The sequence below is a fragment of the Prenolepis imparis genome, unplaced genomic scaffold, assembly GCF_030444845.1.
Source record: "Prenolepis imparis isolate NDT839.2.m4 unplaced genomic scaffold, iyPreImpa1.0 SCAF_14, whole genome shotgun sequence".
Lineage (NCBI taxonomy): Eukaryota > Metazoa > Arthropoda > Insecta > Hymenoptera > Formicidae > Prenolepis > Prenolepis imparis.
In genome coordinates, this window is record NW_028141172.1 from 2080932 (window position 1) to 2106736 (window position 25805).

Sequence of the window (25805 nt, forward strand, 5' to 3'; positions counted from 1 at the left end):
TAAAAGAATTTAAAAAATATGGAATAGAATAATAAATCTTCAAGTATTCATCTTTCAAAGATGTTAATTGGTAATAAAAAAGCATCGAGACATTTCTACAAAAATTTAATTATAAAAGAATGAAATATTATATATAAAAAAATTACGATAAATGACTTTTCTCTATCAAATGTTTACTGAAAAAGCATCAAATAAAAATCTTTGAAAGAATTTATGGGGTTTAAAAGAGAGAGAGAGATATTTAATATCTAGATATAATAATGTATTTATATATTTCATAATATTGTATATTCTTGTCTAAATTTCTGACGAGTATATAAGTTACAGTTTTATTCGTTGGAATTAGAAAAGTTTTAGCTTGTTATCACACGGGGTTGCCGGACTTCTTCTCTTTGATAATTTCACGATACTTCTTCTGCCGCGTTGAATAACACTTGGCGGTTTCGTCGCTTCCGGAAAAGTACGCGGCGGTTAGATTCGTTATAATTGCATAATGATTTCTATATTGAGAGGAGAGCATTTCGTTCATGAACGTTGTTGGGTCGAGCACGCGAGCGTGCATCAAATCGACCCGTCTGTTATTTCGCGATTTATGAAAGTCCCTCCTTCTCCATTATGATAAATAGTTTTATTAGAAATGTCAGTAACGCGCGTAATTGCGAGCCCACTTTGATCGAACGTCGTTTGCCGAACACTCTTTACAGCGTCACGTAGTAAATCGCGAGTCCGATTTACTTTCGCGTTTTTAATATCTTTCTTTGATATGCCAAGCTGAACGAAATCCGCCTCGCGATCTGTCATATAATTTCTTTATTGTGGAAAACATCATCGGGGGTTGTTAGAAATAAAAAAAATCGTTTCTTATTCGTTTGCAGGCGAATCAAATAATTCAGAGTTTACGATAAAGTTTTTATGTAAGATATGTTGAACTATTCAGCAGAAATTATTCTCTCAAACTAAATTAGTGAAACTGTTACTTATTAAAACAGTGACACAAGATTTCACCAAAGACCAGTGAATATGTCTTGAATTAATTTTTTCAATGAGATTTCACTGGTTTGCAATGTTTTGTTTATAACTGAAACCGTCAGTGACTGTTTATTGCTTTTTAATAATATACTGATTCTATTTACGAGAGAACAGATATTTTTCAGCATCTGATTATATAAAAGAATTTTATTATGTTTAGCAAATATTATCTTGTAATCTAAAGCTATTTCAGTGTCCAAGTGCTGTAGATTAAAATCTCTGAAACCCTTCCTAGTCTCATTCTCAATCGCAGCTCTTAAGAATTCTACTTAGTTATTAGATATTTAGTTAGTTAGAAAAGATTAGATAAATTGCTTCCTAATAGGAACTTCAAATTGACGTGAAGGCGAATGAACGAGACCACATTGTGTTGCCACTTCGTGTTTCCCGCAATCGCGGCGCATTGTGTATTCCGCTAGGTTAACATTTAATTACACCAATTCTTAATTAAACGTTCGCGGCGCTCTGTGAGATTTTATCCCCCTTTTTCCTCACTCCTCCCCGATCGATGTCGCCCGGGCGATACATCGCTTCCGCGATCTCTTCCCTCTCTCTTCTTTCTTCTTTCTCCCTCTTCCGCCCCCTCATTTCGCTTCGCGAAACTCTCGTTTACATAATTAGCTCGGCGGCGAACTACTCGCGGACTCGCGTGCGCATGCCTTTACGCGATCGTTAAACTTTTTCAGCGTTAGCGCGATCGTTAAGCCAGGCGCTTAGCGTCGCCGCGAAATTGCGTCCCGTCGGCGCTCGCGGCGGCGCGGCGGCTTCTCAAGCCTCCACAAAGCCTCCTCCGCGGCCGCGCAATCTCGTCGTCGCGAATTAAGATCCGGACGAGAAGGCTGGGTCGCCGGGATTAAGACGTGTCGCTTGTCGCGCGCGTCAGACTCGATCGGGATAGGCATCGTCGCAGATAGTAGTCAGCTGTTGAAATATAAAATGTCCTAGAGGATGATGGATCGCGCTTTTTTTCTCTTCTTTATAACTCTGCCATCGACTTGGCATCGACCACTCAAAAAAATGGTTTTGCAATTGTAACAAAAATTTTTTAGGTGCAAAAAATTAACTGAGGTAGACAAATGATTAGCACATATTGCAATATCGTATATATTTTGCATGTAATCAATCTAAATGACAGAGACAGAACTAAAAAATTCTATCTGTGACAAACGATAATTCTATCTGTGACAAACGATATTCTATCAGATACAAAAAATAGCGATAATTTTTGTTGCGACATCTAGAAATTTTTTTCCGTGACCTCTATTACTTGAAAACATTTTTGACGCATGAATCGTCTTTCGATTCGCGAGAAGAGGCAGAAGTACTCTAAATATGAATATCGTTTAATAATCTGATGCAATTGGGAGGAAAATAGATGAGGAATAGGACACAATAATAATAGAATTTCAATCTTTAACTTTGTAGAGTCTAATGATCTTTCAAAGAGCCTTATTTAAGCCGAGAACAATAACTTTCATATCACACGTAATATCTCTGACAATGAGAGATATACGATCTATGGAGAAATATTTTTTATGTTCTAACATACATCGTGCATAGATCATGTATCGTATAAGATTTAATTAAAATAGACATATTCGCGAATTGTAAATATCTTTAAATATTTGTATCGTTTAATAATTTGATACAATTCGAGATGAAAATAGACATAACAATAGAATATGAATCTTTAACTCTTTGTAAAGTCTCGATACATATCTATCACGCTTATAATCTTTCGGAGAGTCTTATTTAAGCCGAGAACAATAACTTTCATATCACACATAATATCTCTGGGAGATAGGAATCTATGGAGAGATGTTTTTTATTCTCCAGCATCTACATAGATCATATATCGTATAAGGTGTAACTAAAATAGATGGTCATGTTTTATGGCGCCGCGTTGAGAGTAAAGCAGAGAGAAAAAGGTATATAAACATAAACATTAATTGTATGAATAGTTTCTTGATTATGATCTCTCAAAGCATGAAGTATTTATGAATCATAACTCGCGCATTACACCAGTGATATTAGTTTTGAAATGATTGGATTTTAATTGCCACTTAAGCGTTGTACACCGTACACGCCAATACGTCATGACAGGTGTACGAATTGTTCATTACGCACGTCTCTCGTCGAAATAGCGCGTCCTTAAAACATGGTGGCTTTTCTTGGCGACGCGATAGAGAATCCCTTGGATAAGAGAGGCGAGATTGAATTAGCGCTTCGCAAGATTAAACTGTTGCAGTTGCTACAGAAGTCTCAGATTAATCTTTCGTTCAATAATCATCTAGGTACGTGCGTTTTTTCCAACTATAGATCATTAGACTGACGGAAAACTCTGTTTCTTTCGGGGAAAAAAAATTATTTAAAGATCTTCACTGTACTTTCTCGTCTATAAGATTGTAAGCTACCCCCTTCATTACGGCGAACGAAATAATAGTGTCCATCTCGGGAAGAAACGCGATGTATTCGAAGGGGGATGCCGAAGAGGGATGCAGGTGAAACCAAACGAGCCGGGTTTCTTTAGTAAGCGGTCGCGTTATCGTGGGCATCCTATCATTATTTTACGATTAGACCGAAGGAGGAGGCATTAGGGCAGTTGACAAAAAAGGGCGAACGGTCGGGAAGAAGAGAGAGAGAGAAGGAAAACATTCATAAGGATTGAAAAAGAATTCTTAAAAAAAACGAAACTCGAATACTATATAACGCAGAACGTATCTCTCACTTCGTCGAGTGTCGAAAGGCCACAATATGTGCGTTATTTTTCGCAGATAAATTTTTCACAATTACCCACCGCGTTGTGTCCCGTTGAACATTTTATGGGTTGGAAATTACTTAAGATGAAGTCGAAACATTCCTCTGTAATTCGCCTTATGGTATACAATTTTCGAGCATCTTGGATGCAGAGAAAGTTTAATTGGCCGAGGGACGGGGAAACGTTTAAAAGTCTGGATTTATCGCAGTTATCATCTCTGTCTCTCTCTTTCTTTCTGAAACAGTGCGAAACTTGACGCGAAATAATGCGCGAGGCTGCAATTATCATTGAGAAACTCGAGTGCGTAATACGAATCTTAATATTAACCCTTCGCAAATCAGCGTTGGCCGCAATACCGTTTATTTATCATAATAAAGGAAGCTTTTTGGATCAGAGGGTTTAAGGTCCGTATTTATAGTCGTTTCTCAAATCTCATCTCAGACTTGAGACACGATATGATTTAATAGATGAATTTTTAAAATCAATTTGATTTCGTTTGTAACCTCGATTTAGTAGAGATACTCAAGAGAAAATTTCAGTTAAAAATTTCAGTCAATTTTTAATCAAAATGTAATTATTGAACCGTCTGTATCTCAAGACATAAAATCTGAGTATTTAACCTAATAGACGCTCTTGAGATTTGAAAAACGACTATAAATACGGACCTAAAACACGTGCGTGCGCGAGCGCCATTTTTTTAAAGAACAATTAATTGTAAATTTGAAACGTTGTTTTGCAATCGTCCATATTTGAAATGCAATGACAGCTAATTTTAGATATGTTTGTCTATTAAAAAGCTACATGTGCATTTTTATTGCCTTTTAGCGATGCATTGAATTGTAAATCGTGCGAAAACAATATACAATTTCAATGTTGCAGTACGTCACTGATAATTTTATGCGAGAGGGAGAGAAAGAGAGAGAGAGAGAGAGAGACTGGCATATGATTATAAAAAGTATTTTTCCTATCGAGAATTAACGCTTTTTAAATATGCGTCGTTTATATATACATACATGACGACATTGCGCGAAGACATTGCAATTATTGTTGCGATAATGATATACAATCTTATTAATTTAATTAAACGCGCTTGTATACAAGGAATGTTAATCTGTCGATTATACTACCAGGGGGGAACGATATCTCGCAACGTGAGTTGGTACAAGTACAAATTACAATTCATCCACCATCTCCCCTTCGTCGGATGGATATTTGTCATTGTCGTTATTGTCAGTTTCGTGCCACGAGGATTCGCCCTGCTCGCGATAATAAATTTAATCGATGCGTAAAATCGCATCGGTTCGCGTTCGCGTGTTTATTAACGCGATAATTCGAAGTCGCGGGTTACGTGCCACCGTCGTCATCCCTCTGCCCCCCCCCCTTTCTTTTCCCTTCTCTTACACTCTTGAAATTATCGCCGCTCGGATAAGTGCAAATTGCGAGTAATCTGAAAGATTTTACCGGGTGACAAACACACACGTCCATTAACGAAGCCATTCATTAGTTCGCGATAATAGTCGGCTTCGTGTAAAATGGCAATCGGGTATCATCCGTCGTCCCACTTATATAGAGCTGCCGACAATACTTATTTGAGTATCGGTAACACGTACATACGTTTGTATGATATTCTCTGGAATACTCCGTATTATATGCAATTTCACGTATCCCACTGGCACATGCGAATCACTTATTACCTGGTCAGACGTACAAACACGAAACGCAGGTGAAATGTTCACGCGAGAATTTTAATTGAGATGAAAATACTTCTAGGTCTCTAATACGTTCGCTTCTTTCCGCGAGGAGAGGAGAATGCAGCCTTACAAAATTTTTTTTGATTTTTTTTTTAAACAGTCTGAACTCTTTCTCACATCTCTCTACCTCTCTGTCGACAAGTAAAATTAATATGTATTTTAAATAGATAAATATATTAAGATGTTGCTATATATAAGAACGTTTAGTAGAATCAGAAATACAAAAATTTTTTGACTTCTTTGGACTTGTTTTAAAATTCCACATACACACATATATACAGGGCGTAAAAAATTTATATAATATGGAGCACATCATCAGATTCTCTGGTCAATTTAGAAGTGATTTTTTCTCAACGAAAATGTTGAGGGAGATTATCATTTTTTGCATGTTTCCAATTTTTGACATCATGTATTTTTGTAACTAAGCCTTAAATTAAAATTTTATTAAAGTAAACTCTACCTAAAATTAACTAAAGAATGTAGTTTTGTTAATATTTAACTCTATAAAGTTTAGTTTGTGCGAGAAGCGTTCTTCTTTTTCAATCATTTATAACTTGAAAATTATAGGTACCTCGACATTTTCACCGAGGAAAAATCATCCCTAAATTAGCCAGAGAATTTAATGGTGTGCTCCATACATGTTTCTTCAGTTGCACCCTGTATATATACGCGGGAAAGCTCGCGCAGAAGAAAAGATCAGCGCGGAATGAAAACAGGCAGGCAGAAAACGTGCTTGCGCGCGCGCTCGCGGCTCCGGGGGTAATAACTTAATTTAAACTAAACTACAGTTTAATAATTCTCCCGGCTGGCTCTCTCGGCCGTGGAAGATATGCCGGCAACCGGCAATTTCAGAGCCGCCGTTAACTGCCGGTCGTTAGTCCCTTTTCAAAACTCCTCTCTTTCTTCCTCTCTCTCCCCCCGCAACCCTGCGCTTCTCTTTCTCTTTCACGTCGCCTGTCTCTCTCTTTCTCTCCACAAGCCTCCCCCTTTCTCTTTCCCCCTTTCCTCCTTCTACCCTCTCTGCATTTCCCGCTCCGCGAACCCTCGCGCGGACCCGAGCTACCAACGCTTGGTCACGAGCTAATTTTCGAGCGTGGCTTGCGTGTCGTGAATATCGCCACGGGCCCCCTTGCCCTCGTCCAGCCCCCCTTCGCCCCCTTCGCCCTCTTCCTCCGCCACCCCTCGGAAATACTCGCACGGCGAAACGCAGGCGCGACCGACAAATTGAATCGTCGTCCTCGTCTTTCGGCCGCCGAAGGGCATCTCGCCTCAGATATTGGAGCTGCACGATCCATCGATCTCTGTCGATAGATTTCACGAAGCGTGTACATACATACGTGTGTGTGTGTCGATAATACATAAGTGATTCGATTTCATAATTGCCTTTACACGAAATTCCGTTATCCCTTTTACTGAAAACGTGACGAGACTTTATTTCTGTAAATACTGAATTTACATAGACAGAGTAATGATTGCATCTCGGTGTGCAATATTGCACGTTGCATTCTTTTCTATTCTGTTCGGTCCAAAGTAATAGAAAAATATACGCATTTTTTTTTAGAGAAAAGTTCTTAATATTTTTTTTCTTTGTAAAAATTATCAATGATTGATTATTCGTTGACGTCGGTTTGATATAAAAATTCATCAATGAAACTAAACATGACGGGCGCTCATAAGATAATCTTGATTTTCCAATTCTTGGTTTCGTCTACAAAGAATCACGCGAGCACACAAGTCAACCAGCCAGGCGCTTACAAGGGAAATGCCGTGTCTGCGATATTTCTTATCGTCAGTTTTCTTCGCGACTAGAGAAACAGAGTGAGAGGGAGAGAGAGAGAGAAGAAAAAACATTAATTAAATAGTTTGAGTTACGATGGAGAGCAAAGTGGGGTAGTGGAGATGCATATAGCGGGAAGATATGGCTGACAGACTATAAATACGTCATATTTATATGCTCCGCTAATTGTCTTTGACGATAAGAATCTCCCTTTTATTACTTTCTGAGTTACTTCGCCAATTTCGCTTCCTGCCCCCCTCACTTCACCTCGGCGCGGACTCAATGTCTTGTAAATGCGATCTCCTGTCTGCAAACTTCGCCTTACATGGGCGCAATTTTTCTCTTGGAAATATAGGAAGAGCTCTTTCAATTCTTTACACGGAAATTTATCAAAAAAAAAAAAATATATATTACAAAATTATTACATATTACAAAAAATTGTTATACATTACAAAAAACACCTTGGAAAATTATTATTATATTACAAAAAAATTGCGGAAACTTTAAAATTAAACGATTCGAAATGCGATTCGGATTGAAGGGATTTTTTCAAATTCTCAAAATTTAAGCTCGTCGTAAATTAAGACACTCGCGAGAGATTATGCGCGTAATTATGAGAGAAGAGGAGCGTTTATCAGCCGGCGCGAATTTTTCATTGCGGCGACCCGCCGCGATAAAAATGAATGGTACGTCGGCGTTGTGTCGATGCGATATCATCGGGAATTATTTCAAATAAATTAACTCTCTCGCCAGTTTTGTATGTGTGTAACATCGGCCATACAATGCCTCGTCGCCTCTTAGCGCGCGCGAGATCTCGTCCTTCTTCGGGAATTAACTTCTTCCCGCGGTGCCGCGCGGCCCTTAATGTCTCGGGAACATAAACGGTCGGATGATTTGTGAAGCGATACGCCACGGTGAAGAAACGGTAGCTAAACAGCGCGATACGCACTTAATACGAATTCGTTTACGTCATCCGTGCGTTTAATGTGTCTCTCTCGGATAATTTATTGACCCGCTATCGATACTTAGGATTGGAATGATATCACTGGTGACATCGCGAGTCACGTTTAAATCAAATAGATAAGACATATAATTATCCAGATTAATATAGACAAAGATCGGTGTTTGTTCGGGAAGCTCTTCGTATCGCGAAAATAATATTTTCGCAGTACAAGTCGAGATTATAAGTACGCCGTTTATATATCGTATACGCTTTCCAACATCGATGTGCCATTTCGGAATTTGGTAGTCGACCTGATTCCGCGAGTTTCCGTCCTCAATTAGGGAAACGAGCGAGAGAGAGAGATGACGTAAAAAAAATAGCCTTCGGCGAATTTTAAATTTATCGCGAGACGAGGAACGCCTACGTCTGCGCCGGGGAATATTGTATGACCGTTTGCATTCGATTAATCGACGGCCCGCGTGATAAATCCGCGTTTTTACGAGCGGCTGCTTCCACGCGAGAATTAACATTTTCAGCAGCTCGCTACATTCTATTACTCGCGCTACTGGCCGTTGTCATAAATTAATGGCAACCTTATTGCGTTGTAAGCGAGGACGCTCAGCTTCGTCGCGAATCGAAAGGATCGCGATTCGGACTCTTTCGATGCGTCGTTTTCGCAGGAATCTGTATATGAATATATTATTTATTTACATTTATTTTTTAATTTTTCTATTTATTTATTTTTTAAAAAATTTAATATATATTATATATATATATATATTATATTATAAATATATTTATTATATTACCAATACATATATTATTTATATAATTAATATATAATATTATTATATACATTATTTATATAATTAATGTATATATAATATATGATACATATTGCTTATACATATAATATATAAATTATATATATAATTATATATAATTAATTTATTTGAAAAAAGACTTATTTAATTTACTTAGAATTTACAAAATTTTACACTTTAATTGCTAAGCGCGTTATAAAAATTATTTGCGAGATATTAAATAATTTGAGACGTAAATAAATGCAATTATATACATAATGGGAATTTGTTCTCCGCAATACGCGGAATGTCAGACGAGTTTTGTCACCGGCGACTGATAATGAACGGTGCCGATTGGTCATTTAAAACAATCGACTCGCGCCGACTCGAGATCTCACGCGACGACGAGGATATAATATCGCCCGGCGAAATGACACGCCATGGGGGTAACAATCCGTGGTTAGTAGTTAGGGTGGTGTAAGCCAACGCCAGGCCCCGGCACGCAATTTCTCCTCTTTAAGCCGAACGCGATCGGCCGCGCCGGGAACGAAACGCGGAATTATTATCGTTCAATATTGACCTTTCCTACTCGCTTCCTATTACGTTAATAATTGGGATAGGTTGCCCCAAAGTGCACCGTTCGCGTTTAACAATTTATTATTCCTATACTCGGATCTAATTAAATATATGGACAAACGAGGTAGCTCGGTTTTCCACATTTTTTTCTATTTTCCTTTTGCAGCGTTAAATTGCTAGTTTCGGATATAAGTAATTCCAGATTTTAAAAAAGTTTCTTAAAGAGAAATTGGCTTCGGATTCTCTAGAAAAAAAAAAAAAAAATGTACGCGATCAGCTATCTTCTAGCGTGTAAACATTCAACTTTCCACGTTCCAACTCTGAAGCACCTGAGGCAATTTCAGTTTTGAAGAAAGAGCCATCGCATAGCAGCCCGGTATTTTTTTTCCACGCCGCGACGTGGTAATTTTTCTAATTGACACGTTAAATAAACACGACGGGTAATTAGTTCGCCCCAATAAAAAAGATGTCGGCCGCGCGAAATAAACACATAAACTCGCAATTACCTCTCTTGCGCGTCCCAGAAAACAAGTTCAGAACTCGTGGACGCGCGTGGGATTTAAATGCGGGTATTTATTACCGGCTGGTTAAATTCCCAGTATTTACCGGGAATTAAGAGATACGCGCGCGCGGCCATATATTTCCCGCTTGTCGCCACACATTGTATGTTTCGTGTCGTTAGTCCTTCGTTAGCCCTTCGCGAGCTCCAGTTTTTTTTTCGCCTCGCGAATCAAATTCGTCATCAGATCTCGCTTATAATTATTAATTAATTATTATCAATCAATCAAAGTAATCTTCTTTGGACTTCATACAGCACTTTTCGAAATTAATAATAAATATAATAAATTTAATGACAATTAATTTCTCTCAAATTTTTCTAAATTAGAACTTCGCGTCGAGACGTGATTCTCGAATGATTAATGAACAGCGCGTCGATGAAGTTTATATATTCAGGATAATAAAAAAAATGAACCTTTGTGCCATGAGTGTGCAATGTTGGTGGAATAGTTTGGTTGTGCGTAAAAAAAAAAAGAAAAAAAAAAAAGAGTCCGTGACGAAGCTGAATGCCTCCGCGTCGCAAAAACGTATCGTGTTTACGAGAATCGATGCGTCAAATCGATCGATGAAATTCTCCGAGGTCTCTACGATGAGGCGTCCCTAGATCGTCCCTTCTCGTCGAGGTAGTCAGCCGGCCGGCCACTTGATGCCGGTTATACGCGACCGAGGATCGCACACGCGAAGGTATTAATATATAATTAACCGGCTTGGTTGTTAGATCGTATCTGAGAAAAGCCTCCTTATTGGACGCCCGGCTACCTACATTATGCGGAGGATCTCTTCTACGTAGCTCGTTCGACGGCCCTTCTCTCCGCCCTTTCTCCGAAGTCATCTCCTCGTCCTTTTCTTCGTATATCTGTGTTCTCCTGCGAATGTCGCGGATTCGTTAAAATATTATCTCGGCGCGATTTCGAGACACGATGTGCATTCAAGGATGTAAATACTCGAAAGGGATCCAAAAAGAGGGTTCGATGACACATGTAGATTTAAGAGACCGAAAGAAATCGTCGAGCATGATTATTTCGGACACTAAATCCGATCGTTGACGGGTGTAAATATGGAAAAAAAAAAAATTACTAAACGTCAAGACAGATGTCACGTCCACGTTCATTGATCTATCTTCGTATATTGTACTCATTTGATCACGTTATCTAAGAGTGGATTCTTCCACAGCTCGTCGATCGATTCTTTTCAGGTTTACTCGCTTCGGCTGCCATCTCGTCTTAATTGGATCCTCGCTCCTGAGTGTAATCAGCAGGATCAGATACTTGTAAACGAGGACTTAATATCTCAGACTTGCGCCGTGTGTAACATTATTACGCGCGTAATCGTGTCGCGTTGTAATCAAGCAAAGAACTTCACGCGGTTTAAGATAAGTCCGAGAAATATATACGCGGCTTTCTATAAAATGTTTGTTTAATAATTCGAAAAATGATAATTATGGAATAGACGGTAATAACTCGACGTTTGATCCCTCCAGTGTGCGCGATTGGATTTAATGTAAGAAATACACAAAATTTGCATAATTAAGAAGTCAAGAAGTTGGCGAATGGTTTAAAGTCGAAAAAATTTGTCTCAATTCATCTCGCTCGTGACAGAGACGCCAATTCCACGAATCCCGCAGAGCTTTCGAAGAATTCGAATAAAACGTCGGGCCATTTCTCAAAACTAAAGTCCTAAGAGAGAAAGAGAGAGAACCGAATCGTGAAGTCTATTAGCGTCCGGAACGGGTTTCTTAATTTGACAAACGCGCAGTTATATCAACTATCCAGCCATAATTTCGTCTAATTAATTCAGTCCGCACCGGTCGCGCATTGCGCAATCTCGCCGCGACAAACCTCTCTCGCGAGGGACACAAACGAGCATTAATATTTCGAGACTCTGCTCCCCGAGCATTAAATATAAATATAATTGTAGCGTCTCTGTTAATAAACCGAAAACGCTCCGCGTCCGGTTAAATCATATCGCCAGGTGAATTCAGGAACGGCCCCGCCTTCGTTATAGAAAGGACACGTGAACCGCTTGGGCCTTATAATAATTCCTTATAGCAGTGGTTCTTAACCAGGGCATCGCTTTGTAGATGTAACTCTGTAAATATAAAATATATTTGGTTTTTTCAAGAGTGTAAATGCATTTTGCCATTATGTGCAATTTTTATTGCTTGATAAAATAGTGAAATATAATAGTCTCATGTAAATCATCCCTATATAACGCGATAGATAAATTTCAATTTGTTTTATTTTTTTATTTTACTTTGATTATATTTGGTCCGATTACATGACAAAAAAATTGTGTTAAATCTTTGTCTTGTTTTAAAATAAAATGAAAAGATTTTTTTTTTTTCCCAAAACATTTTCGAACTTTTGCATAATCCATGAATATCGTACAACGTGGTATCATATGCTCCCCTACTGTATATTTCTCATAAAAATACTAAAACATGTATTTTAAGAATTCAAGTGATCCAACTATCGAGTAAGAGTCGAGAATCACTTTTTTCTAGGAAAACATGGATGCTTCAGAAAATTCACAATTCATTATATTCGCACGTTCTTTCATCTTTTTCTCTCTCTTCGTTATATTTCCACATTGAAAGAATTTTCTCTTGGAATTTACCCTGAAAATCATGGTAATCGTGGGACAATATGTTATGGAAAGAGAATTTCTCTGATTAATATTTAGCACAATAAAAATAATAACATCTATCACAATAAAATATAAAACATGTTTGATTAATTTTACTAAACTGCATAGTATGGGAGAGATTATTATGATATTCAGGGTAAATTCTAAGAGAAAATTGTCTCTGTGCACAAAACAATAATCGTTAAACACAATAACCGTTTATTTCGCGCCCCCTTGTTCCACGTATACTCTGGCGGATCTTCGTTTCGCACCTCGCGAGTCGGATATGACGTTAGGAGTCGTCGTTCTCGGAGCAAGGAGTCGAGACCTCCTTTCCCTGCTCTTGGTTCGGCGCTCGGATGGTGGGGTAAGAGAGGGTGCTCGGAGGGGAATGTAACCGGGCGTCAGGAGGATTGATGGCGTCTAGATGCAAATGCAGTCAGTCTGGCACGCAAGCAACGTATCCACCTACCGACGCCTTATGCCAGTTAACGCCTTACAGCTTAATAATCTTGTTCTCTTTCCCTTTCTCCCTTTCTCGCCCTCTCTTTTTTCGCCCATCCGTGTCCTTTATCACACACACATTCTCTCTCTTGGCGCGCGCGTCAAACTAAATTACTTTATTAACCCCTTTTTCCCGGGATCATTCTTCCAACCTTCCTCATCTTTTAGATGAGGACCAAAACAACCGATCGGTCCAGGACGCAGAAGCGATCCTACGGTGTCGTTAAATTTATATTAACGTCTGGCGAGGTCGCGAACATATATTTAACAAACAATTTATAATGACAACGTGAAGAATAGATTCTCAGATTGGATAGATTCAATATATTGAATAGAAAATTACGTGTGAATAGAATCAATATTCAAATGTGCGCTCTCTCGATTAACATCTTTCTCTAACGAGATATCGCGTTCCGTTATTTCAAAGACATAGAATAATAAAAAGACCGCTGATGAGCGAGGTAGATTAATATCGACGATTGGATCAAAGACTGAGAGGAAGCAAGTAAATGCAGTCTTATAAATCTTATGAATGGCGTAATAATAAATTGCAAAGTTCCTTCGATACATTTGATTTTTATAATCTTCATTAAAAAGTTTCGTCGATTCCGCCAGATTTTTAAAGCGTAGAAAATTAGAACGGGAACGATGCAATCGTAGGCGCAAATGGTCGAGCGTTTAGTACCACCTCCGCGGCATTCCGGTATCTAGCAGGGTTTAATCAACCCTTAAAGGGGTGAGTTGTGGACGTTGTAGTCCGTAGTTGACCCGAAACGGATATAGCGTGTCGCCGGCTCACCTGGAAACTGGTGTTGCTTGCCAGGTAGGAGGCGACGCCGGTCTCCTGGGTGCCAGGATGTCGTTCCTAACGCTAATGACGTCGTTGGCTCTCACTTAACAAGAGACTACCCTCTAAATGGGGGCTTGCGTCCTGGAAGCGGTCCGGCGGCGCTCGCCAAGCCGGTGATTACGAAACTCGCGGATTCACTTCTGAATTGCATTCGTCGTCGTGCAAATAATGCTATGCACTTTGTGCTCCCGTCCGTCGCTGTGCAGGCGATAAGTGAGCCTTTTCATCATATGATGCGTGTCATCAAACTAGTGATTCCTGTTGACTGTCAAAAATGACGGAAATGTACAATACGAAAAACGAGGAGCATATTGATGCAAGAACTGGGTGTCTACTCTCTGCGATTTTTTTAGCTTGAAAAATTCGGAAATTCTCAGGAATTTTATTTTTAGAAACTCAGACAATTTTTTCAAAAAAATGTGTTTTCACGATAAGTTTATTCCTATATTATAAGCAGCAATCAGCTGATTGATCCAGTTAGTAATCATATATATACATCTTAAATGCACTTTTAAAATATAGATTTAAGTATTTTTTATTCTTTAACATATTTGATTTTATTAATGTTTTTTTGGATATTAGTTTGTATTTTAGAAAAAGATGCATTTATTATTAAACTGTGTTTAGTTGTCAAAGGACTTAAAATTAAATTTTTTGAAGACCTTGTATTAAATATTTTTAATAGCACTTAAGAAACATATGTTTAACATATCTTTGCAATATTTAAGTTTTTATTAAAATTTCATATGATTTTATTAATCTCTTTTAGTATCAAGGTCTTAAGTAAGTTTCATAGAAAATTGTTTAATTTTTTAATAATATTTAAATAAATATTTAAATAAATTAGTACTTTTTAAGACGTTTATAGTAAATTATTTTTTGTTTTATATTTTTATTCTATTTTTCTATTTTTGCACATCTCTTTAGCGTTTAAATATATTACATCTGTTACATAATCCAAATTAATTTTACGATTAATAAATCAATATTAAATGCTAAAAACTGCATTCTTGGTTACTTTATTTGTAATCGTATGAATAGAAATCATTAGAAAGCGCATACACTAAAAAAACTTATTTAAAAATTGTAAATTTAATTTTTTTGAAATTTTCTTAATTTTAAAGATAAACATCTGAAAGATCAGAGAATTTTTCACAAGATTTGAGTAGATACCCTGTAGAAAATCTTCAATATTTGCAAATATATTTATTTCGACAATCCATGCGCGATATTAGGCAGATAAAGAAAATGATTACAAGTTACTTGTCATATAATTTTTTAAATCTCGATATATTAAATATCAGATTGATAACTTCCTTATTTGTAATACCATAGAAAGGTTGATTTTTCTGCCGCAAATTTTTAACGCATGCGAATCGTCGGATATTCGCGTCGCGACAAGGCCACGGCGGCGCGTTAATACGCAGAAGTGTTTCCCGGGACAACCCAGGTGTAATTTCAATTTAATTGCACGTTATTTCGGTCGTGCGTACACATACATATATACACGTGTAAGGCCAGGCGAGACGAAGCCTTATTAAAGCGCCTTCGGGCTTGCCTCCACGCTGACGAGCTCGCTCGTTTCACCTCGCCTGGCTCGCAAGGAATCGTGGAAGACTTAGGAGGAGGATACTCGGGTGCTCTTCCTTGGGAAATTATCCTGCAGACCTCAATCTTCTCACGATGGTCATCAGCGAACTCGGTGGTGATGATCGAATAATTAATTAAGACGCGTCTATTTTTTTTACAATACTTTGACATCTGAATTCGTCCATCGAATAAATCGAAAAAACATCCTTCTTGAAGTTTAATGCTAATTTTATGAAACACCGCGCGCAGCACACATCTATGATCAACGGCGAGTAATTAAAATTTATCGGAAAAGCTTCGAGTAACAAATATTATAATACGAGATGTATATATAGGATATAAAATTCAACGTAGAGAAGAAATTAAAGAGCGGAGACTCAGTTCATAATTTGTTCAGCTTATCTCGTGAAGAAAAATAAGAAGAGGTATCTTATACAAATAAGATAGACCGCATTAATTATCAATTGGTCCGCTCTCAACCGTTCGCGATCGTTATTCCAATTGAGAGAACTCTCATCTTTCGAAAAAAAAAGACGATCTCTCTCTGGTACAGAGAACCAGTTTCGTTAATATCTACATACGGTCTTTCCTCCTCTCTTTCTCTCTCTCTTTTCTCCATCGTCGCATTTCCATCGCTCGTTTTCCCGGCGAATAAGACGTCCGCATAAAAGAGAGTTGCCACGAAGGGTCGCGTGCGTCGTTAGAGGCCAGTAACGTATCATCATGCGATTACACCGCGCTAAAAACGTGCCACGTCAACGCGTATTAAACGCACACAGCCGTGAGCGATCGCGCACACCGACGTGGAATCGTCTATAAAAACGCCTCGTTCGCCGGTAATTGATTGAAGCGGAGAGCTCCGGTCCAGAATTTCGCGCAAAATCTTCGCCGAGCCACGCCACGGATGATGATGCTCTTCGTCATTGGTCCGTATATATACCTACTTGCCGCGTCCCACGGAAGAAAGGAAATTTTTCAATCTCTTCCATGCGAGACGTTTATTAAGCATCGTTTGCGGACGGACGCATTTCTTCGAGAGCTTCTTGGTTTTTAAATATTTGAAGATTAAAATTTAATATTTTTATATAGCAAGGGACAATAATAACAATTATGAACAACTACAATTAAAATTATTAATTGGCGGTATAAATTTGTTAAAAATATAATTTACAAAATATCAGTATTATTCAAAACTATATTTTAAATTTTCATAAAATTTAATTATTATGCAATTAATTGAACTCTGAAATAAACATTTGAAAAAACTTGTCAAGTTTAGAATGAAAAATCCAATATTTCAATGTCATGAACTGATAATATAATTATAAAATGTATGTATATCAGAGAGAAAAGAATGAAGCTTAGGAAAATACCTGTTTACATACTACGCAGGTGTATATTAGTTTGATTGACGATGTGTCGGTAGTTAAATGCTTAAGAAATGGTTTTTTGGTTCGCGTTTTAATTCGAATCATCGGCTTAATTACAAGCGACATAAATCGCTGGCGTTGTAAGTCATTAAATGCCTTATTAGCTTTTCCGACGGATATTAAAGGTGGATATTTTAAAAAGAGCGGCAAGATCGCGACACCGAAAGTAAAGGAGCAGATAGACTCGCGACGCAATCAGAGTGGAACGCCCGAGAAAACGGCCGCTAATTGGATCATTATCATTGAAATCGCGGACAAGAATCGTGTTTGAGGAAGTGTATGTCATTTGCGAAATGGCGATCCGTGACCGAACCCGTAGTTATCGTATTTATTGTATTTGATAATGAGAGACTATCGCAACATGCGAAAAATATCAAGTATGTTGGGATAAATGGGATACTTATTATAGCGAAATCACCTTTTCATTAAGCGTTAATAATGAACACGCATGATCTTTGTTATCTCGATCTGATATTTTCATGTTGATATTGACATTGATTTATTGACGCAGAGATGCAATAATTGAGGATTATAATATAACAGAATTAAGCCATTAAAAAAAAAAAAAGAAACAGGTAACATTAATTTCCTTTTAAATTATTAAGTCAAAATATACTTGGAAAAATTAGATTTAATTACACAATTTGCAATGGCAATTGATTCGTAGTGGATGCAAACAAATAAACTTGGAGGAATATTACGAAACATTACGATAAAAGTTAAAATTGAAAGAATCATTTCTCAGAAAGATAAAAGACTCATACGAGGTCGAATATCTGACCTGAATTCTGAATACTTATTTCTGTGAAAATAGAAGAAAACACGGTGACATAATGTATGAAATCTTTTTATTCAATATGTGTAGCGATCCATAAAGAAATATTTAAGATTATTCTATAATGTCCCTATAAAATAACGTAACAAAGATTTGCATAAGAAGAGGTCGCAGAAGATTAAATGGGAAACAAATATTGGTTTTTTAAAATTTAATTTAATTGATCTTTAAAAGAAATTCAAAGTGAAACTTGTTACGATATACATATATAATATATAACATAATATACGTATATGAATAATATCTATTATAATATATACATTCAATATATTATTTATATTTATATTATGTATATTAATGTTTTATATATATATAATAGTGAAAATTAAAATATTACAAGAAACAAAATTTTTGTCTAGATAGGCTATTACAAATAAAATGTTTAAAAAATTTTAAATTATTAAAAAAAGATAAAAAATTTAAGTACGACAATTTTTAAGATCTGGACACGTTTGTTACGTCACTTTTTTGTTTGTTATAATTATTAGAGAAAATTAATATTTTGCATAGTATAATTAATTTAGATCTTGGACTCTAGAAATCAATTGCTCGATTTTTCGCGGCGAGCGACGCTGTACATGAGAATCGACCTCGCGAGCGCAAAATCACGTGGATACAAAACTCGCGCGTTTTCTTTCTCGCTTGAAAATACGCGCGCATACATTCGCGGCCGAAATGTATCTACGCGATTTCGCTCGACCGTGATCTTTCGGTCGGCCAGAGAGAAGGCGCGGGAGTCGTTATCGGACGCGGCTATCAAAGTTGATGGATGATAGCGGGCGGCGCGCTAAATAATTTATGAGGGAACGAGTTAAACAATTTTCACGTCCGGTTTGATCCGTCGTCTTAATCTATTTTCGTTGCGGCCGTCTCGCCTCGCAGCGGAATCGCATTTCCGTCTAACGAGGGAAGCGCCTGTCTCCCCGGAGTAACGCACTCGGTGCATAATGAACCTGACATGATGATAATGAGTCGACTAATTTCATGATATGACCACGACGCCCTTCAGCTCGGCAACGAATCTGCGCGCGCGCGCGCGTGCGTTTTATATATAATTATGTAATTAAAAAATTACAAGTGCGTTATCTTTTTTGTTTTCGTATACAAAGTATGGCCGAATAATAATAAACTGCGGGCACAACGTTCTCGTGCCACAAGGTGTGTAACAGCGTGTCTTACAATGCTGTGTAAATTTGCATTGAGCCTAAATAATATCGAAATATTCGCGCGTATACGCTTTAATTACGCGTAATCGCGAAAGAAAAAGAAGATTTGTCCACCATTCGCGCTCGGAGTTATTAATTACCGTCGCTTATATTCCATTATGAGATTCGGTGCAAGTGAGCGCGGTGTGATTGGCCGGCATTGACACGATAAAGGTATTATCATCGGCGACGATCCTTCAACCTGCCACTGCGCCAGAGAGCGCGCTTATTACGGATTATAGATTATCAATAATGAGGGAGAGAGACGCGGAGGGAGAGAAGCGAGACGAGGGCCAGATAAATAGCATCTAATTACGCTGATTAATGCCCAACCCCCGCGATTTTTCACTGCCTTTGGCCACCTCAACGACCAGCCGATTCGCAAACAATCTCTACCTGCCATCGGAAAATCTTAATTGGCCGATCCTTTTCAAAGCCGATCGAAATAAGTCCTGCTTTCTATGACATTTTCAACTCGTCAGCAGAATTTAATTTTTATAAATTATATGTATTAAGCTTTCGTCTTCCATTTATAATAAATTTAAATCTTCTTGATTTTATACTTTATTTAACATTTCTGTCAATGTGTAATTTTTATCTTTCCATCAATGGATGCCCGGGTGCCAACTGTGTATTTTTGATACATTGTGACAATTTTTTTATAGCAGCTGCTGGCCATGAAACATTTTTTTGTTACACATTTTAGGAGGTTTCTGAATACAGAGGCCCTATTTTATTTTATTTCGGGCGGAGGGGAAAATTTGGACAGATTTTTGACACTTAAAATTGCTGCTACCCACCCGTTCATTGACAGAAGGGTTAATGACGAAAAATCGTGTGCAAAAATAAAATATATTTTACATCGAATGAACATCGCGGAATGATGTGAGACCAGGATTCCCTCGATGAAGTGACATCGATCCTCGCGATTCTCTCGTCTCGTTTCGCGGCGATCGAGATAACCCGAGGGGGAGGGCTCCGGTATTGCGCGGTCAATCATAATTCCCGATCTTTTATTCAATTCCGGGCATTAGCATGCATACGCGCGGCATGGAACCGCCGATCCCGGCCGGAGATATCGCAGATCGTCCTCGTAAAATCACTGAAATTCCATGTTTATTCAATACGTCGGGACGCTTCTCTGCGCGTCTTATCTCGCGCGTGCCTAGATAAAATGGGAAGCGATTTTCGATGTGTACGGGCTCCTCTTGCCCCGTCGCGCGGTTATTGCTCCTCGGAATGCCCGGAACCGACCGCCATTTTAATCAATACCGAGGGGATTTTGCGCAATATTGGTCGGCATCATCGAATCATCCTTTTTAGTGGATAAGAAGATAGAGGTTAATCATTTTTTGAATAATATTCTATCGTACCACAATTTTATATCGTGTTTCTCCTCATAGATTTCGTCGTTTTGCTTCGCGCAATTTTTCGTAGCATCCGATCAGCTGATCAGCTGATTGATATTTCAATTTTGCGGGGTAATTTTTTTTCCATTCTTTCTGGTGGATAATAAGATAGAAGTTTACTGTGCCCACAAATTTTATATCGTGTTCTTCCTCATGGATTTTATCGTCTTGCTTCGCGCAATTTTTCGTAGCATCCAATCAGCTGATTGCTCTATTTCAATTTTGCGGGGTAATTTTTTTTCTATATTATAGATTACGTGTTTAAAGTCACTTTATATAAAGATCCAATTCTCACTCGACGAAATGTTTACCTTGCGTCGCACGTTAGCAAACGGCGCGAAATTAAGATAAATTCGCGATCGTTCGCCATTCGACGTCGTCCTCCATTTTCGTGTCGCACGAACATAATAATTCCCGTCGAAAGTATACAGTACTTAATTCGATATCGATATCGATCACACGCGAGATAGGCTGCCGCAAATTATAACGTTTCGTTGCCCATGGATGTTCAACGATCCGCCGATCAATCGTCAAACTTAATCTTTGAAAAGAGAAGATTACTCACTAGCATGTAATCGTAATTTCTTTTTTTCAATAATTAATAATAATAAGAGAAAGTAATAACAGAGTTATTTTTATGAGAAAAATATATACAGAATAAGTATCGTAAAATTAACTTTGCATTAAGAATCGAAAGTACAGGGAGGCCTGAAAATTTAGCGTAGGTATATTGAAAGAATACCAATGTAATTAGCTGATTAGATTTCAGAATCGAGTAATACTAATCTCTGTAAAAGCTGGACGCTGGAGCAGTTTGATCGTTGAAATTCAGTCTGGCGAAATTCGTTCTCCAGGGCTCGCGTTAGAAATTATGTTGTTAGATTATGTCTATGAACAATGATGATTGCCGCTATAATCTCTCCGCGTCATGCTCGGCTTGACACTACATACATACATATACAAGTACGAGAATAAATGGCACGATCGGCCTGTTGTGTAGGCAAAGTGTACATATGTGCGTGTGCGAATTCATCGATTTACATCGGCAAAGTGGCGAGCACGAAAGCGAGCGCGCGCCTCGATGCAGCTGCTCGATCGGAGGAGAAGATTGAAGAGGCGCGCACACTTTACTACATGGTTAACTTCATTATCGGAGAACGCGCGCGTCGGCCGTTACGGCAATAGCAACAACAACAACAGCAACAACGGGCCGCGTTATTGCACGGCGGTTAGCCGTAACTACTGCGTTTGTTTTCGCTGCGAGACGTGCACTTGCCAGCAACAATGGCTCGCGCCGATTAAGTAATTGCGGGTGTGTTTCGTCGTTTCGTGCTGCATGTCGCCCCGTCGTTATCGTTTATACCCGGGATACCTTCGCTCTACCGTTCTCCAAGGCGTTGGACCACTGGAATCCTTGGTACTTGCGGAACCTCTCGTCCTTAAAGCTTGATTCTTTAGCATTTCAGAGCTTAGGGTGTATACTCTTGGCAAGAACCTTGAAAACCTGGTATTCTCAGGGAATTTTGTTTTACCTTCTCATAGATTCAAAAAAATCAGGGAATTTGATGGAATTTGATTGGAATTCAGGAAATTTTTTAAAAAAATTGCCCTTTTGATAATTTTACTCTTATTTAATACTTAAGAAACATATGTCTAACACATCTTTGCAATATTTAAGTTTTTATTAAAATTTTATGCGATTTTCTTATTGACGATCTATTTCAGTATCAAGAACTTATGTAAGTTCCATAAAAAATTGTTCAATTTTTTAACACATAATATTTAAAAAAATTAGTACTTATTTATATATTTAATAAATATATAATTAAATAATTTAATAAACAAATACATAATTTAATAAATAATTAATTTAAATAAATTTATATTCCTTAACACGTTTATAATAAATTATTTTTTGTTTCCTATTTTTATTTTATATTATATTCTTGCATATTTTTAGCGTTTAGATATAATGATATATCGCACTTTGTTATTGTCCAAATTAGTTTTACAATTAGTAAATCAATATTAAATGCTAGAAAAACTGCATTCTTGATAACTTTTCAATCATATGAATAGAAAACATTGGAAAGCGTATACAATAAAGGAACTTTTAAAAAGCTGCATCTACAAATTTTTTTCCCTGAAATTTTAAACGAAAATACTGGAAAGATCAGGGAATTCTCAGGGAATTTTTTTACAAAATTTGAGTATACACCCTGGAGCTCCTCAAACACTGATTTTTGTACGAGACTGGGAATTTTCCTGAATCTTTCTCCTTCCAAAACTCGAATCTTTTAAAAACACTTTTTTTCAGAGAAAATAATTTCCGAAATATTGGAATGTTAGATATTGTCTATTCGAGATTAAATCATTAAATCTCGAGATAGATTTCAAGCCAATTTTTGGAGACAATGTTAGAATTGATGCAGAAATATATCTCACGTTTTTTGCCGATCCATATTTTTCTAAAGTCTTCGTCTTCTATTTTCAGGTTGCGATGGGGAGTCGGACGAGGGCGGGAACAAGAGGCGAAGAAGCAGGACTAACTTCAACAGTTGGCAGTTGGAAGAATTGGAGCGGGCCTTCCTGTCGAGTCATTATCCCGACGTCTTTATGCGAGAAGCTCTGGCTGTGAGACTCGAATTAAAGGAGAGCCGCGTGGCGGTGAGTTCCTTTCTCTATCGTCAGTCATTTTTCAATGATTAAACATATATATAGAACGCGTCTGACGCTGCATATTATCTCTGAGATAATAGAAATAAAAATAAAAGGGATAACACGTTATTATAAAATAGCCTGCGAGCCAGGAATAAATGGAAATATGGAACGTAAATTAATGACGAAGCTTTATTAATCACTGCATTTTTTTAAATCGACGCGATTAATTAATTTATTTTAATTTCAAACAAAATTTCCATAGAGATCAAACTTTAACGAAATTTTATTTTAATTGCAAAAATATTAATCTGAAAAAATAATATTGTACAAAAATGGCGTTCCTTATGCAAATTCTATCAAAGTTCCAAGTTGAAAAATTTGTAAGAGAGATGTGCAAGTTTTTTGCGATACTCGTTACGTGAACATCGCGTGATTCTCCTCTGACCAATAATAGCGCAAAAGAAAGAGCTAGAGATAGAATTGCAAAATTAAAGTCCGAGTCGTTTGCGGAATGTAATGGGAGTACGATGCAAAAGGATGATAAGAATGAAGACCGAGAGAGAGAGAGAGAGAGAGAGGGGGGTTGAATGAGATATAGAACGGGGGGAGGTATACATATCGCTATGGAAAAGAGAGAAGAAGAGAACGGATGCGCTATTTACGGGGCCTAACGCGCGTGTCTAAGCGGATAAATATAAATATCCGCTTGAAGGATCTGAGGGTGACCGTGTGCCCGACCGGCCGTGAAATTGAGAGTCCACCCTTCGCGGTCCTGTCGAAGGATTCGGCTGGATTGGCGTTCGTCGAACGCGGGCGTGAGCTGTCCGAATACCGGAAGAGGGCTGGCCACCCTCCGTGGAACAGATTTAATGCCAGTTTCGCGGAGGCGCAAATGACACGCGACGTCCAGCATCGTCGCGACGGATTCTTGCGAACAAGGATCCGCTTAAGAAAGACCTTTACAAGGGTCTGCCCTACAAGGCACTTCTATCTTCGATATTTTGCGTTATATTTTTTTTTATACAAAATTAATCGGAATCGGCTTTTCAACAATTTTTTGAAGAGAATTTAATTTAGAGAGTACCTAGCTGTACTAATAAGGATATAGCGAGTTTATCTTTGTAAGGGTCTCTATTTTATCAAGCATTCACGCTTCTGCTTTCGATATCTTGCATTATATTTTTTTTCTGTGTAAGATTAATCGGATGCTTGTTAAAAATCTTTTTTAAAGAATGTAATTTAGAGAACATCTAGCTGTACCAATAAAAGAATAGCGAGTTGATTTTTGTAAGGGTCTACTCTATGAAGCACTCACGCTTCTGCTTTCGATATCTTGCATTATTTTTTTGTGCAAAATTAATCGGATATTTAAAAAAAATCTCTTTTAAAGAATCTAATTTCGAGAGTATCTAACTAGTATCAATAAAAGAACAGCGAATTTCTACCCTCGTAGAAACGTTATACAGAAACAATAGCGCCCTATCGACGCCGGCGTTATTTAAATGGACGATCGCCAAGCGGATAAATCTGCGTCGATTTAGCACCCTCGAGTGGATCTCGAAGGTAACGGACCAGATGGACTAACTATCCCCCCGGGAGAGACGAAGGCGAGGGGGCAAAGGTCCGAGGCCGGAAGCAACCTCCCCCCGGTCTCTCTCTCGACCCTCTCGAAAAATTCGATCCCAAAGTCATTCTAAATTCCTGTCTATCGCCTCGTCGATCTCTGACGGACACCGTCGTCGAATAAATAAATCCGCGTAACGTGTCATGGAATCGGGCGGTTTAAAGGGCCCATACTTTCACTCAATATATCGAAAGTAACGAATGAAAATTCACAATTACAGAAGCAGAAATTTCCTTAATTTCCTTAATTTAAATTCGATCGATCGCCGATGGTTTATCCGGCTGCTGTGACATCTCGAAGAGATGAGACGCATACGTTAAAAGGGGAGGAAGGGAGGTTATCGTACGCGGTAATCGATGTTATCTAATCTGAGAGCTATTCCCTGTCGTGGGGAAGAGTCCCTTCGAAAAGACTGCGCACCGGCTGCGCGACATCGTGTCACATTGTATCACCACTCGGTCGGGTTATCGTCTCCGCCATCTCGCTCAGCAAAATCTCTCCCGATACGAGGACCCCTGGTCCCTCCACGATCTCTATAGAAGGCAGAGGATTCGAGAGGAAGTATCCGAGAACTCCCGGGATCAAAATTTCTGCGTTGTCAACGACAAATATACATGTTAATTCTCGCGTGCAATTATCGTACACTTGGGTGATCGCGAATAAAATGGCGAGCGGCGCCTTTGATTTATCGCGATTGAGGCTGTTATTGAGGCACGATTTGCGTTCGACGACGAGAAGGAACTTGAAAAGGAACAACCGCGTTGATAAACCGGCAAACTATGTATCACAATTAATCGTGACGCAATTATTGCATGATTTTATTGCACTTTCATTGTTCGCACTTGACACTTACGGCAAAACTCGATCTGCAAGAAAT

At 38.2% G+C, this 25805-nt stretch overlaps 1 protein-coding gene across 2 annotated transcripts in view; it reads left to right on the forward strand.

Moving 5' to 3' along the window:
* The window catches only part of LOC145944938 (uncharacterized), a 50002-nt gene that overhangs the window by 19755 nt on the left and 4442 nt on the right, over window positions 1-25805 (forward strand). For both annotated transcript variants that reach the window (XM_083053645.1, XM_083053644.1), the window contains one exon: window positions 23138-23310. In XM_083053645.1, the coding sequence (XP_082909771.1) occupies window positions 23138-23310 (173 nt within the window). The remainder of the gene's footprint in view (window positions 1-23137; window positions 23311-25805) is intronic.